We start from the raw sequence: 16,924 nt of genomic DNA, 5'->3' as shown, positions 1-16,924 counted from the left end.
TCCCTTATTTGCCAAGTTATCAACATTTTTAGGCATTCATTGCGTGCGTGAACTTTAAAAATGTTTGCTCAGTTCTCAGCGAAAGCTGTTGACCTTAAAGCTCAAGAGCTGGTCGTAAACTCATTAAATTTGGCCATTTTCAACGCCTTGTATCATCGCATTTTTCAATAAGCCTGCGTCCTGCGGGAGCCCATGCCTGCCGGCAAAAAGGAATGTAAAGAAAATATCAGCTCCTTGGGCTGCTGCACATTTGATACCACGTACAATGGGGCATATGCGTTGTGGGTTGTGAAGACATTAACACGAATCTTCTATAAGTTCTTAGTAAATCGAAAATGTACGATATATATACGATATGTATATATATTTGATACATATGAGGTAAATAAATTTATTGAGTATATCTTTGAGTCGCATATTTTAAGATTGAGCTTTGCCAATTTAATCTCTGTTAATAATAGGAAAGTTCTAAAGTGGCAAAAGTTTTCTCCGCCTGTTTCTCATGTCAACCGGGAAGGATTTGGTTCGGAATAATTATATATTTTATATAGCTTCATCTGCTCCAAGCAGTCAAGAAAAACAGCATTAAATCATTGATAAAATTCAAGTTTAAACTATTGCCAGGATTTAGTTCTTTAAACATTGCCAAAACAATAAAAAACTCTACATATTTCTAATTGATTTGCGACTTTTTCTCTAGCTATATTTAATTTGATTACAAAATAACAATTTCAGCTCCAATTTTAAATGTTCGTTTTCATTTTCAAGCCTTAGCTTGGCTCACATGGAGTACAGGGTATTTACGCTTTGGCATGCCGCATTCAAAGTAACTTTCTTCTTATATTTCATTATGTAAAGGGGTTTTCTTCGAGCTGTCGACACTTGGGGGTGCTGCGAGGGCTGGTCCAGGGGTTTTTGGTTCGTGCGCAATGTGCGAAAATCACAACATTTTAATCTTATAATCTGAATTTATGAGCAGACTCAATTTCGTTATGCTTAACGACATTTTATGCGGTTATTTTATGCAGGCAGCCAAAGCTCGAGTAGATGAAGCATAATGCTGTCTCATTCGCACACACACACACACCCATACATGTGCTCTGCGGTTTGTTGGCATCCTAAATGGTAGCAGTAGCAGCAGCAGCTGCTAGCTACAACGACGAAAGTTAAGTACATCAAATAGTGTGTGTGTGTGTGTGTGTGTTAGGGGGAAACGTGAGCTATGTGTGTATGTGTGGCAGTGTGAATGTGTGTGTAAGTGGGTGCTTGAGATTTTGTATGGTCGCACAAAACACATTAGTTGAAAGTACTGACCAACAAAGCCACTAACAAGCTGTTGGTTGACTCCCCGCACACACACCCACACACACACACCCACATCTTGTACTGCATTACATATTGAAGTGCCATTATGTGTGCCAAAATATTTGCCTGCATTCACCTCGTTTTCTCTTTTGTTGTTTAGCTCAACATTTTGTCGTTGAAAACTTTTTTAATAAAATCATTTAAATTAATGAAACTTTAAATTAATATGCATATTAAAGCTATTCGTTTGTGCTTAAACAGAAATAACTTTCATTTAACTCTTTTTATGTTTTTATTATTGCCAAGAAAAAAACTTTTATTATCTTCATATATATCACACGCGCAGCGAGAACTGCAAGTCACTTGCTTAAAACTTATTTTTAATGGAAATTCTACAGATATACGCATGGATGCATGTGTATATATACACATATGCATATATATATATATATATATATATATATAAATATACTATGCATATGCATTCATAGTAATAGTATTTCATGCGCTTTAATTCATTTGCTTAAAAGTTTTTGCTGCTCAAATTTCAGCCACAAATAAATATATATATAAATATATATTTCATATATTCTAAAGCCTTTGGGCACTTTAAGCTTGTGATATTAAAAGAAAAAATTGATTGAATTCATATACAGTTATAACTACTTAAAGTATATATTAGATATTTATATTGGGTCCGTTTTGTAAGGCCTTTCCTACATTTATTAAACAAAGCTTTAAAGTGTTGGTTGAAAAACGAAATTGATTAAAAATAATTTTGATTTTCTAACAATTTATTTGGTTTGCTCAGCTGCAAGACTAATTTAGCTCTGCTAAAAGTTGTATATGTCTCAAAAATATATTAGTTATTTATAGAACTTTATCTATTTTATATATTTGTCATCAATAATACTTCTCTATAAACTTTAAAATAGCTAAAAAATTAAAGTTAATGTTAAAAATTTGCATATTCAAAAAAAATATATATATAAAAAAATATTTTATTTTTCTGCTATAATATTTCACTTCAGAAACTTTTTTAAAAAATTTTCTTAATGAAAATATTTTTTGTTAAAATACTTTAACAAATTTTTGCTTCATATTTTCATATGCCACAAACAAATTCTTTTTGTAAAATTTTTATAAGCGCCTAACAAATTTAGTAAGATTTCATTAAAATTATCCAATTTTTGTATTACTTTATCAACCTAACCTTAGCCTTGGCTAAAACATAAGAAAATTATCTAATTTTCCATATCGCTTTTATAAAATTTATAGAATCATTCAGCAAATGTTTTATAAGATTTTATCAGATTATCTGATTTATCTATTATTCTAACTTCTTTTATAAAGACTTTGCTCTGACTAATGCGGAAAAGCAAATCTTGTAAATCTTTGATTATATTTCAGTTGCACAAACCATTTTTCGTTCACTAGACAAATGTAAAAGTTTAAAAATACTTGTTTGCATTTAAAATTTCATTTAAATATACATAAGTATCCGTTGTTAAATATATATATATATATATATATATATATATATATATATATATATATATATATATATATATATATATATTTTTCCTTTTTTTATATTTTTTGTTATTTCTCTTGGTTGTTTAATCCATATAAATTGCTGTTGCTCTTTGTGTTTGTCCTGTTTTCGACTTATTGTCTTGCCTAAATATTTATGCTGATTTCTATTTTTGCATATTATATATATATATATATATTTTTTGTTTTTCTTTTCGTTCTTTGCTGCTGTCAATTGCGCGTTGTTGTCGCGCGTCTATTGATGCCGTGGTAGCCATTTTGCTTGGCTGTCTTGCGGCTGGTCTCTCTGTTGCTGCTGCTGCCGCTGCTGCTGCTGCTGCTGCTGTTGCCACTGCCGCTGTTATTGCTGGCCGTATCTACATCCGTTTCCGCTACAATTGGCGGACCCCATGACACTTGTCTCCGCACAGTGGGTGCCGTAGTCGCAGTTCCTTTACGTCGCCTATTGCTCTGCTGTTGAAGTGTTGCAGCTCTTTGTAGCGGCTGCTTCTGTGGCAACGGCTGCTGCTGCCTTTGATTTTCATGTTTCTGCTGCTGCTGCGGAGATGTTTGGCATTGTATTTTATTAAAAACTTTTTTTCGTTCTCTGTCGTTTCACATCTTCTTTTTTTTTTTTTTGCATATTTCTTCATTCAAACATTTGCTGCTGCCACGCTGCATATACTTTAATTAGTTTGGCTGCCAACAACGCTGTTGCATGCAACGTTTTACAGTTGGTTGGGATTGCTTCATGCATAGCTTTTAATTAACATGCTGTTCACAATGCACTCGTGCTTCTATTCAACTGGCTAGCATTGTTACTGCCATGCCAGACGCATACGTAGAACCTGCTAAAGGATCTAGCTCTTAGCTAATTTGATGATTTTTTATAGAATCCTCACAGATGTTAATGAAACAGTTAATTGGCAATTGCAGTGGGTTATAAAGTGTGCTTTATTTAGGTTTATTTTTAGTTGAAAAAGAGTTTTTATTTGTTGGCTAGGAAAATATATCAAATATATATATTATATATATATATATTTATATATATATATATATATATATATATATATATATATATATATATATATATATATATATATATGCATATATATATATATATATATGTATATATATATATTAGTAATTTTCTTTCTCTATGCAATCCAAGTCTTAAATTTTATGGATCCCATTTGGAATGGTTCAATTTGAAGTGCATAGCAGCAGCTTTCTATGTATTTGTATTTACCTACTCGATCGGCTTAAATAAGTAAATGTATATAGCTTGGGTTAATTAAATTGAGCTACTATATATATAATAATTGCCTTGGATTTTTTGATTATTAGGGATCAACAAGTCAATAAAGTCTAGCTCACAAAATGTGAGCAGGTTGTCTGCATAGCTCACTTCTCTATTATCAGCAGGGAGCTTTGCTAGTCAACAACTATATATTTATGTTATATATAAAAAATGTCAAGCTAAACTCAACAAAAAGCAACTATCAGTTGTTAAATGGATGGTCAAATGAAGCTGTGATGCCAATTAAAAGCTGTTAGCCTTCTAAGCAAACAGCCTTTACTTTTCAAATATTTAAATTTCACTATTCAATTAAACAAACTATTCTATAAAATTTATTGAATACTACATTGCAGCATAAAATCCATTAATATAATTGAATTTGCAAAGAATTAGAAATATTTGCTTTACAGCATTCAAACTAATCGAGTAACGACCTCATTCAGCTCTTTTCTGTAGCTTAAATTGAATATATAAAGAGCCATTAAATGCATTCCACATATGAATAAAATTTGAAATAATGCTAAGAAGCATTGAATCCCAAAATTATATATTATATATATATCAAATGAAAGCACAAAGCTCTGCACATTTAAGCCAAGTCGAAGCTCAATGTTGCTAGGCAAATATTGTTTTAAAATTAAGTTCACTTTCTTTTTGCACTTCAGTTTTGCTTCGCCTTTTTTACACACAAGCATCAGCAATTAGAAGTTTTTGTACAGCTTTTGCAGCTGTGAATCGATATCAAATTGATTTGCCAATGAAATGTGGTCGGATTGCGCATACGCCGCGTTTGCCCGCATTCTGTTTGTGTTTGTTTGGGTGTATTTGTTTATAAAACTGTGGGCTGCTGTTTTAATTTACACATCATTAGCTAGACTTTTTGCCTTCATTAAGATTTATAGAAAAGTTGCAAACAGCACACAAGTGTGTGTGTGTGTGTGCTGCTGTGTGTTTCTGCTTGAGGTTTTTTGTATTTGCATTCTAAGCTCGTAATGAGTTTCACCGCAGCATTGCGGCAAACTGGCAAAGTTAAGTGCGTGCTGCGTTTGTGGCCAAGCCAAATGAACAGCAGTAGCAGCAGCAGCGGCAGCAGTAGCAAGAAAATGCAAAGAAGCCGTGCCACAAAACATTTTGGCATCAAAAGAAACTAGGCATACATGCAGCAGCAGCAGTAGCATCAGCAGCAGTAACTGCACCCGCACTTGCACTTTTTCTTTGGTTAAACAAAAGCTGCTCAAAAAACACACCCCGAGCGAGTCGTCGTCCTAGCTGGCAGCTGTAAGCGAAACTTTTTGATTTGCTGTGGGGAAAATGGAAACTTTTCGGGGATGCGCTTCAATTTCGGTTGCCTTGCAATCAGGCAGGAAGAAGGCAGCGTCGACGCCAAACGCCGCAAGTCAGGCGGAAATGGAGGAGCATATAAAATGGCAGTGAGTTGCTAGGGGTCGAGCTGCAGTACAGTGCTGCCTAGACAATGGCGCACGCACTTTGCCCGAACAAGTTTTGCCAAGGCACAATACTCTGTAGTCAGAGGCATAGGGTAGCTACACTAAGCTAAACGCAAACCAAATGCAAATTAAAGAAAGTTGAAACCAAATTGTTGCATAGAGCAGCTGATAGTCTCGCACAGCTAGACAATAGTTAAACCTGGCAAATGTCATGACTATGCCAGATTCGAATGCCGCTCGCAAGAGAACTGCAGCTTCGAAGATTTGCAATGCGAGATTCGAGATTGCGACGACTAGTCACAAAATTCAATTTGGCTGCAGCTTAAGTTCAACTCTGCGAAAAGTACATGCTAAGTAAGCTCAAAAGTAGACCCCGCCCCGCCCTCCAACCGACCACTTCCATATAAAAAAAAACTTTCTACAGACACTTTTGACGCTACGAGCTATATAAAAGCCAATAAGTTCAATATTTTGCTTTTAGATTTCAGGCAGGAGATGGCAAGAGATTCGCCTAAAGTTGTTTTTTCGGTTCGTGCTGTAAAGTCGCTTGCAAAGTTTCAAGTTCTGCCACATTGGCAAGCATTTGCTCGGCTCAAGTTGCTTTTTGTCTCGATTTCTATATATAAATCATGCAACATGGGACGATATGGCAGGTATTTGTGCTCCACATGAAACTAACTTCCAAATCGAAATAATATTGCATAAATTTGTGGCCGTCCGTTCAGCTGCAATACTTGTTATTTTGGTCTTAGCTGCGGCTTTGTCTGTTCTCTGTCCTTTGTTTGGCTTGCTTTTTGTGTACAATTTTTATATATATATTTTTTTTCAGTTTGCTAGTTTCGCCTCAACGCATATTAATTTTGCAAATGTCTTCTGCAACAAAAGGAGCAATTGCAATAAGCTCCACGAATGCAGTTCAATTTACGTGGCTTTGCGTGGGCATTGAGTGTGGTGAAAGTTAAATAGGCACTGTGGACCGAAATTACATTTTTATTGTTATAAATGAAAAGGAAAATAAGTGGAGAAGAAGAAATAGAAGTGACGCTTCAAAGAAAATTACATATACAAAAGAAGACTCTAGAAAAAGTATGATGAATATTGACATAAAAATTGTTTACTTTCTAAAGTTGATAAGAATCTGCATTAAAAGAACATAATCAAAGCTAAAATAAAATAAAATAAAATAAAATAAAATAATCAAAGCTAAAAAATATATTTATATCGACATCGAAATTTATTTGTCGGAAAAGCTAATGAATCGATGTTTAATACAGAAATTTAGGCATAGCTGCTTTAGTCTATTGTAAGCCTGACAAAGCCTTAAGCTTGGCTTAGTACTCAAAGGAAAAGACTTGTTAAGCAAAACACAAAGCTGGAAATTTTTAACTGTTTTTTTAAATTAATTGCCATCAAGTTTTTCTCCTTTTCAAGCTTCTTTGAATTTTTCCAGATTTTTACAAGCTCCTCAGCCCACTGTGCAGCTTCGTCTTTTGTGCTGCGCTTTTTCTATTAAATAACATTTCAGACTATTCTGCACACACACACACACACTTGGCAGCGTGGGTGGCTGGCTGCAGGCATAAGCAGTGCACGAAGTGGCCAAAGCAACTGTCTAAACCACAAAAGCAAAGGCAAAAGAATTTGGCAAAAACTGAATGTAAATGCAGCAAGAGCCGAGAAGCTTAAAAACTTTTGCGTATTCGCCGTTCAAATATGATCACAAAGTGGAAATTAATTATGTATTTGGTAACAAAATGCTATTAAATTAAACGTTCGAATTTTATTGAGCGAACAATAGTTGCATGGCTTGTGCATTATTTTCATTATTTTGCTTATTAAATAATTCATATTTAATTAAACGTGCAAAGCATTTTAACAGCAATCTGATTTTTCGCCTTGCATTCAAAACAATTGCTGCAAAAAATCCTCAACCCAAAGAATTTCTTTGTCACATGGCAAAGGGAGGGCGTGTGAATGGGTATGCGATTGATTTTCAGTTGATTTTAATTAAGCAATCGCATAATAAGCGCACTTTTTATATCAATTTTAAATCAACAACAATTAAAACAACACGCATAAATACACAGAGCGGCATTAAATTACGATTATTAAAATAAATCGTAATACCATTGGCTGCATGGATACCCAATAAAGAGCTCGAAACGCGAACTCTAATGAATGCAGACGGAAGATAGAGTTGAAGTGCAGATAGAGTAGATATGCAAATATATTTTGTCCAACTGACTCAATTAGTTAAGGGATTCGAAGAGCTAGTGATATAAGATAAAATATTGTATTAAATATTTATAAAATAATCTGATATTTTATACATATTCAAAGAATCCTTTTATATAAACTGTTATCTGAAGAATTTATTTAGTGTAGCTTATAAATTGGTAGTGGAATATAGTGTGACTATGCACATATAACCTTTGATAGTCTATAAGAACTCAGAGATTAGAAGAGCTAGAGAAATAAAATTACTTATGCAAGTTCAGAACATAAAAAATATAAGAAATATATTTAATTAGATAAAAAAAATTCCCAGGTTCCAGGTTATGTAAAAATATTTGAAATATTCAATAAATTTTTGAGTAAAAAAAATAAAAATAAATTGTTAATAATATTGCAATAAATAAAATTCAATATAAATAATCAAGTCTTAAAAACTTGAATATTTTTAAAAATTGTGGAAAAAAGATAAGATAAGAAAAGATATTCAAGCAAGATTATATAGGTAAACAACATTCAACGTTAATCAGAGACTAATTTATCATTGTCATTGATAATTATATATAAAGGGTATTTGCTAGTCGGTCACTGGCTCTTACAAAAGATAAACAATGTTAAAATGCTGCTCGACAAGTTTGCTGGAAACATAAATAAAAGTGAATAGCGAAGAAAAGTTTGATTTAAATTTAATTTGTATTGTTTACGTATTTATTTGTCGATGTTCAATTAAAATCAATTCAATTACCATATTCACGCAAGTTGTTTAACACACCCACACACACGCACATACTTAATTTGATTATATACACAAGATTAGGGCAGATTTGGTGTGGCCCGCACTTTATAAGCTGCCACTAATCCTGATATATATATTTGTATATAATTCTTAACAACATTTTACTGAGCGTCAATAAATTAAGCCGGAAATCGGATTTATCATCATAAAAGCTAAATTATAATAATTTATGATCGATGTTCATGCTGGGCAAAAGTGATTTGGCATGTCTCAAAAAATATTAATGTAGTAATTAGATAGATAATTAAAGTAATCTATGGACTAGATATTGTATGATTTATATATGTGTATAGTAGGGATATTAAAGTCAAGCAAAAAAGGGTTTGATAATATATTTTAAGCTAGTTTATGATAATTGAATTATGAATATGGTTTTAATATTGTCTATAAATAATATTTATGATAGAATCTTAGAAGTAACACACAATTTTGGAATGCCCTTGCAGATGTTTGTTGCTATTTTGAATATTATCTTTAATAAACGAGCTTGTTCTATGTCACTCTATCATATACAAACTTGCCCAGAGCAGTTAAGAGAGTTCTGATTAAGCGAGTTATTGATCATGTAATAGTTGAAGCTTGTCAAAAGCCAAAATAGTTTAAGTATCTACATTAGAACTGTCTTTAAGAAATCTTTATTAAACGCTTCAATGGCAATGCTATTCATAAAATAATGAATATATATAGCTGATATAATCTGATACTTTGCTGAAATCCAGAAATTTTCGAAATTTTTTTTAGTTATTTAAACAGAGCTCAGAATTTGTAAGCACAAAAAGAGGTTTTATCATAGCATTTATAATTGATAGTTGAAAATATTTATAATAATATTTTTGTATTTAAAATTATTTTTGTTTAATATTTTAATCGCGTTCTTCAAAACGATTCTTAACATCTCTGCAGGACACAGCATTTTGTGTAAATATTTTTTTGTATACATTTTCATGCATCTATCAACTGCAGTCTATATGATTGACTGCTCAATAGTTGAGTTAAAAATCTTGGCATATCGGATTGTTTCCTGAAGACATAATATATGCTAAGGTTTTCTATTAAATCAATCAACTACTTAATTCATGTATAAAACTCTATTTAAATCATTCACAAATCAAATCCAAATTTTATTTGAAATTATCTATCAATAAAATTCCCAAACTATAATCATTTTTGATTTTTTTAAATAATTTTTTATTCTGATTATATTATATATCTGCAGAGGCATTTGAGTTTCGGCAAGCCGAAGCAAAGTTTTTGTCTATCTTAACATATCTACGTTCAGGCAGAGCACAAAAATATAATTTTGCCATGCTTTCTGTTCCATAAAAGTCGCATTTTGGTTTGTATGCATTATGTTATATGACATGCTGTTGTTGTTGTTGTTGTTGTATGGCGTGTGTGTGTGTTATGTACATGGGCGTGGCTGGGAGGTGGGATGCTTGGCTCCGTTTACAGCTCATGCAAGCTCGTCTCACTAATTGTGACGAGGGGCGCCAATTTGTTTAAGTTTTGGCTTACCGGCAAAGTCGTTGTCGTTGTATTCGTTGTTGTTGGCGTTGCTGTTGCTGTTGTTGTCGGTGTTGCTGTTGTTGTAGCTGTTGCTGCTGCTGAAGTGGATTCCGCGGCATCCGCCTGACCATTTTGCATTCCTGGCGTTTCTGTTGGCTCGTCAACTGCAATGTTGTAATGTCATATTTTGCATGGCTTTTTAAAAAAGTAAAAATTTACATGACGCACCATTTGTGGTGGCCGGAGTGGCAGCTATAGCCGCAGTAGCAGCCGCAGCTGCAGCCGCAGCCGCTGTCGCTGCCGCATCCGCATCCACATCCGTTGCAAGGTTAAGCAGCTGTTGTGCTTCCTGTAGTTCCTTTTGCTCTTCAGCTGGCTGCTCCGCCATCTCCAACTGCTGCTCTTCTGCCTCCTCCTCTTCGTCCTCCTCCTCCACCTCATCGATGCGGGCTGCAATGTCGCCATTCTTTGTTGCCACCGCTGTGGGTGTGGCTGGAGGCGCATTCCCATTCTTCAAGATGCCTACCAAAGGCGCACCATTGCCCGGCTTTTTATCCTCCTGCGGCAGCTGCAGCAGACAAAGGCAGTTGCATATAAATCTCATTATGTAGCACACACACACACACACACACACATTGTTACATGCTACAGCATGTTGCACTTACCGCCTTATAGCTATATGGTGGCAGCGTGTTGCCTGCTTTCATGGCCGCTGCTGCAGCACCGCCTTTGACACCTGGCGATTCGTGCATTTTGGTTGCCTGCTCCTTGGACCAAATAATGTCCTCGTCCGTTTCGCGCTCGATGCGCTTCTTGTAGGCCAAATGGCTGCGGTATACCTCAAGCAGGCAGCACACAACAATGATGACAAACACGCTGGTCAGCGTTATGAACAGCACCTGGGTGGAGTCCTCCTTTTTGTCGACATCATAAACGAATGTCGAAATATAGGGTACACGTTGCGGCGGCTCCTCGACCCAAGGCTCTGGTATCTGCGGATCAAGGGGAATGGCGCGCAGTCATTAGGCTCGACTCCTTACCCTGCCGTTGCCCCTTCCCACTTACCATGCTCACGTTGACCATCGGCTCCTGGGTGGGCTGTTCGCTCACATCGAATTTGGCATTGCATTGAGCGCTGCGTAGGCCCTGCGGATTAATGACGGTTATGTTGTCGGCGCCAGATTTGGTAAACAGCATATATTCCTCAAGTGGCTTCATAACGTGCCCATTCACCTGTATATAGATGTCTGCGAATATATATATACGTATATATCGTTTGAAATTTTCATTAGTATAGGTCATTAATTCTAATTGAAATGCAAATGCGTTTCAAGTCGAAGTCCAAGTTGGAGTTAGAGAGAGAGAGGGACGGCGTACCGAATCGGATTTCGAAGTTGGACTGTCCGTCGTATTAGGTCAAAGTTCAAGTGGGGGCTGTGACCATTCGTGCATGTTTAATGCCTGCTCGAAATTAGCAATAAAATTTTTAATACCCAAACTTAAGTGCTAGATGTGTGCGTGTGCGAATGTGTATGTGAGTGTGTTTACACTGCTCTACAAAATTGTTTAACTAGCAAGCTTACGTTTACTCGTGCATTAAGTTAAAGCATCTACTTTAATATCATAAATAATAAATCATAATTTGCTATCTACTTCATAAATTTGTTTGCTGCGGTTCAACATTAAATTATTTGCATTGCAGCAAAATAAATATAAATATATAAATATATATTTAAGTACAGTTGTGCTCATGAAAATAGTAGCGGTCACCTAAAATTCTCTTTTCAATGCTAAAACTAAAATTAAGAAATGTTTTTTTCTATTTCAATAAATTTTAATCAGTAAAATATAATATATTTATTTAAATTTTTTAATAATTTAATTTTTTTATAATTAATTCTTTTTTTATAATTTAATTTTTCGATTTTTTACATTAAGCACTACTATTTCTATGAACAGCGGATGAATTCTGAACGAAAGTACTGGGTTTTTTATTCGCAATTTCTTTTGTATACCTATTCTAAGCTCACAGTGTACATAATTTTATTTATCAATGGAAAAAGTCCCACTTCATTTGGTTTATATTTTGTTTAGTGTAGCACTTTTATTTTTATGAACACCATTGTATATGTTCATTTGAACTGAATCATATGATACCATGATAATGAAGAATATTAAAGAAAAAATCCATTTGTTTCTGCTAGACTGTCGAAGGCTTTATACCCTAACTTATGTAGGGCTAAAAATTTATTTTATTTTTTGTACATTTTTATTTTTAAAAGACTTTTGCATTGATCAAATCTTGGCCATATATATGTATATATATATATATTTATATATATTTATAAAATATATATTTAATTATTTTTAGATTAAATTTGAAAGCTTGCAGAAAAACTTGAATAGAAAATGAATTAGAAATAAGTGTTTCAATTGCCTTTGGTGATCATTTTAACTATATTCATCTGCCATTACATATTAAGAATATAATTTTTGAGAAATATTCGATTTTGACAGCATGGAAATACCCATTCAAAGCGCAAAATAATCATATTTAATTTATATATAATATAATTAAACCATAAATTTACTGATTGAAAGAGATTTTAATGCCATGCTGAACAGAAATGAAATTTGTATTATTCCAAATATAAATAAATCAAACAATTAAATATGTTATTTAATGCGCTGCCTATTATGAAACATAATACCACATTATGTCTTGTTGGCTTTCAATTTGAATACGCAATGTTTTCATTAATTGAAAATTATTTTTCATTTCAATAGTAATTTAATTTCACTATAAAAGAGTTTTTTCCATTTTTGGTTTTTTGATTTTCATAAATTTTGTTTGAATTGATGTTGGGAACATTTGAGCAGGTATTGAAGGGCAAAGTTTTGCAATCTGAATTTTGGCTAACAGTGTGCTGGGCGGGTGGGCGTTGCGGGCCCTGTTTATGGCCATTGGCAAACTAACGCGCATCGATGGCGCTTTAATGGGGCACGTTTAACGGCTGCAGCATGTGCTTGCATGAGCTGCACGTATGTGTGGGAGAAGGAGGCGTGGTTAGCGTTAAACTAACAGCCGGCTAGCTAGTTGAGAGGCTGCGAGAGAGGGCAAGAGCTGAGCATTTTAATCAAAGTGCTGGCCGCTGCGGTTGCCTGTTGTGAAAGCAGCAACAGCAGCAGCAACAATTTAAATATGAGCCACAGTAAATCTTGAGCGCAAAAACTGACAAAATTTATGGCAACGGCCACGGAAATGACTTTTTATGGCAGCGAATAAATTTAATTTTTGGTCAACAAAGTGCTGCAGTTGAGCCCCCGATGCGTTCCTGCCTTTCGTACAGCTCCTGTTTCTGTTCATAAACTTGCAGTAACTCGCTGCAGCCGCTGGGCGTGGCGCTTGATGAGACCGCATAGCAGCAACAACAACAGCAAAAATTTGAGTATGTCTCGAAAAAAATCAAAGAGAATTGCCTTGCTGAGAAAGGCTACAACATATCCTCTATGTGTGTCTTCTACTAATATATTATTAAATGCTTTATATCGATAGAGCGACAGGGATGAATCGATAGGCAGCTTAGGCCATTCTTCAATCATTTCTCTTTAGCTGGCACATCATACCCCAATACACTTGCTCTGTTTACAGGATATAATTAATGGCAAAGCGCGCTCAAATTTATGACTCCTGACTCTGACTTGACATTGGCCACAAAGGGCACCCCATGGAACTCGTTTAACAACCCCTTCTCCATCTACTCACTTGACAGGCAACCGCTGTAGCTCTTAAAGATGGCAAAGCGTGAATCCGTGGTGTTGATGCCGCCGATCTGTGCCCGATTTGCGCCCTCGTCCGGACTGCTGGTGAGCGCGCGTGCAGCAAAGGCCGTTAGCGGCACCTGTTCGCGATCAATGTAGAGCAGCGCTTGGGTGCCATTGCGTTCGTAGTAGACCGAGTGGCGAGCGCTGTTCAGGAAATTCCGATCGATGCGTGCGCCCACTGTTTGGCCATGTTCGCGATCCTCCTCGAACTGCAGGTAGCCATCCGATGTGATGGCCAGCAGCAGATAATAGCTGCGCTCCGCAGCTGTCTGCAGCAGCAGCATAATGCGATTGGCACGTCGCAAATCGAACGACGAGAAGGCCAGCTGCAGACGCACATAGTTAACGCTGCCCGTGCTGGGCAGCTCGAATTTGCGCTGCAGCGTGGACTCGCCACTGAAATCGGCGCCCTTTTCCACCGAACAGAACTCGCCCAGGAAGCTGGTGTGCTCGCAGTCGCAGGTGGACAGCTGTTCGGCAAAGTGCTCCTTGCAAATGCCGCCATTCTTGCAGGGCTCTGCATCGCACTTGATCTGGCAATTGGGCAGGACGCCATCCAGAGCTGTGGAAGTAGAGGAAATAATTTAAAGGATTGTTTCTTAGTTGGCAGATCTGAAGATGGAAGATGTAAGGTGAACAATTAATCAGCCAATTAGTTGGTTATATGTATCAAAGGAAGCTGTCATCAGCCTGTCTGGCAGTTAGAAGAGTTCTAGAACGAGATCCATATTGAAAGATTCACAAGTCTCAAGTATGTTCGGCTGTTCGTGGTTTATTCCTCAGTTAGCCAGGCTAACTGAGTTGTGTGCCGATCATCAATCAGTTAGTCGGCGTACTTTGATTAATATATGTATTAGCAAGAGAGCATTATACATAGAGAGAGAGAGAGCGGGAGAGAGAGAGCACGTGGTAATAAATAGTTTCTTGGTTTTGTGGCTACCCTCAGCCAGTTACTTAAACGTATCAATGTCGGCACACAATTTCCGCGGCGTGTGTGTGTGTGTGTGTGTTTGTGTGGTCACATAAATCATACGCCGTGTAGCCAGCGGCATTTGGCCTATCGCATTGGCATTAATCTTGGCACACCAAGTGGAGCCTGGCCTCAGCTTAACAGGCGCAGCACTCTACGGAAATTGCCTGCATATTAAGTTGCACAAAGTGGATAGAAGTGGGGCTAAATGGCAGCCCAAAATGGATTTGGGCTGTATGCGGTTGTGTGTGTGTGTGTGTGTGCTGCCTTGGCCCGCAAAATTGCACTCAGTGAAAATTGATTTATACTCGGTACTTACTGGGCGCTATATTCCTTTCATTGATTTCCGCCAAGTCGATCAACTGGGCGCCAATTTTGAGGCCGCGCACACAGCCGATATAGCCCTCGAGTGCTGGTGCATCCACATTTGGTCGCAGCAAATTTGCCGGATCGTAGCCACCGACATGGAATTGGAAGTACTCCGTAGGCGGTGCGGGCGGTCGATGGGGCGACAGCACCTCTGCAAATAAACAAAATCAAAATGAGCTAGCTAGCCAGTACAGTACACTGTAAATGGGAACGGTCCAGGGCCAGGGCCAGGGCCAGGCCGCAAATCGAATCGTATTTGCGGAAATGACCGTTCATTTCTGTGGCATTTCAGATTCTGTCGGCATTTCGCAGCTTAAGTTTGTCTAATTGAAATGTTTGACTGCTGGCCCAACCATAGTCGTAGCTGTGGCTATAATGTCAGTTAACGCATTTAATTACATAAGTGCTTATGTCTTACTTTCGGTTTGCAATTGCCCAAATAGTCGAGCATATTCACATGTGCAATTTTCGACCTGTGCTAATTATGATTGATTTTTGGCATCGAGCCCGTTGCCAGCCATTGTAGCTGCTGATTGATTGATTTACCATTTTGGCAAAACTCTCGTAAATTTGCCAAATTCGAGATGCTATTTGACCAGAGTGCAACATTCTGCCCGTCTGGCTGTATTAATTAAAGCCGCTCTTTAAGTGCTGTTCAACACAATATGAATTGTTGCAGTTATTGTTTGGCTATAAAATAATTTGCCTATTGCATTTAGTTTAATTTACAGCTAATTTAGAATTGTATTTGAATGACTATATTTTGAGTGAAGTGTTAAGCATTAATTTCAATAAGCTTCAATACATTGTAGCAATAAGTGTTTAACTGATATCCAAAATTAGCATTCGACATTTCCATTTACATATCCAATTCGCACTGTTCGTTGCTAATTATAAGTAAAATCTACTGCATTGTTCAATTTTAACTTGACTTCAAACTAGATTTCATTGTCTTTGTGCAGCGCCATCAAATTCAATCGACATTTTGGACAGCAGCAAATTTTTTGCTAAAAGTTTTTGCTCTGCATTTATGCTACATATGAAACCTTATTCATATTTGATGAACTAAATCTTTGTACTCATGCACGAAGTGATAGGGCATATTGGTTTTGAGCAGCTAGACACATGATATTTGGCTTATATACTCGTGGATATGCTCAACTGATAGAGTATGATGGATATTATGAGTATGATTGAGTCTGATAGAGTATGAGAGGTTTTCTGCTAGAGTCTTCAAATTGCAACCCAAGATCAAAAGCATATATAGCGGATATATCTATATCTAAATCGCAAACATCTATATCTTCTAAAGCTTTCAAGCCAGAAGCTTAAGCCTTCGATTCAATTGATCAACTGTTGACGTTCTTTATCAATGCATCTAATCTATGACGACGCCTTTTGGCCATGGCCAAGCCGATCATACACCGTAATTTTCACAGTTTTGAGGTTTAGACTGCCAACGAGTATTAAGCAGTCGTTAGCATCCCATTGCAGTTTCTTGTTCTAGTTCAAATTTCATGTTTTGTTTAGACGTTTGTAAACAGCAAACTGAACCGGCTCGTGAAATATAGAAAATGATTTAAATCTAATTGACATTCAATGTTTATTAAAAGCTAATCCAATGGATAGCAGACTGTGTG

The 16,924-nt window shown here is 36.2% G+C and overlaps 1 protein-coding gene across 3 annotated transcripts in view; it reads right to left on the bottom strand.

The window, feature by feature from the left end:
- The window catches only part of LOC111599509, a 76,902-nt gene that overhangs the window by 11,434 nt on the left and 48,544 nt on the right, over nucleotides 1–16,924 (bottom strand). For all 3 annotated transcript variants that reach the window (XM_023315173.2, XM_023315177.2, XM_023315184.2), the window contains exons 15-20: nucleotides 15,235–15,435; nucleotides 13,887–14,507; nucleotides 11,186–11,367; nucleotides 10,786–11,112; nucleotides 10,349–10,688; nucleotides 10,130–10,284 (exon numbers count right to left, since the gene is read on the bottom strand). In XM_023315173.2, coding sequence (XP_023170941.2) covers nucleotides 10,130–10,284; nucleotides 10,349–10,688; nucleotides 10,786–11,112; nucleotides 11,186–11,367; nucleotides 13,887–14,507; nucleotides 15,235–15,435 — 1,826 coding nt within the window. The remainder of the gene's footprint in view (nucleotides 1–10,129; nucleotides 10,285–10,348; nucleotides 10,689–10,785; nucleotides 11,113–11,185; nucleotides 11,368–13,886; nucleotides 14,508–15,234; nucleotides 15,436–16,924) is intronic.

The sequence above is a fragment of the Drosophila hydei genome, unplaced genomic scaffold (assembly GCF_003285905.1).
Source record: "Drosophila hydei strain 15085-1641.00,03,60 unplaced genomic scaffold, DhydRS2 tig00000283-arrow-arrow-pilon, whole genome shotgun sequence".
NCBI classification, from domain to species: domain Eukaryota; kingdom Metazoa; phylum Arthropoda; class Insecta; order Diptera; family Drosophilidae; genus Drosophila; species Drosophila hydei.
The sequence above is the reverse complement of the archived record's forward strand: the minus strand, read 5'-3'. Positions and strand labels throughout refer to the sequence as shown.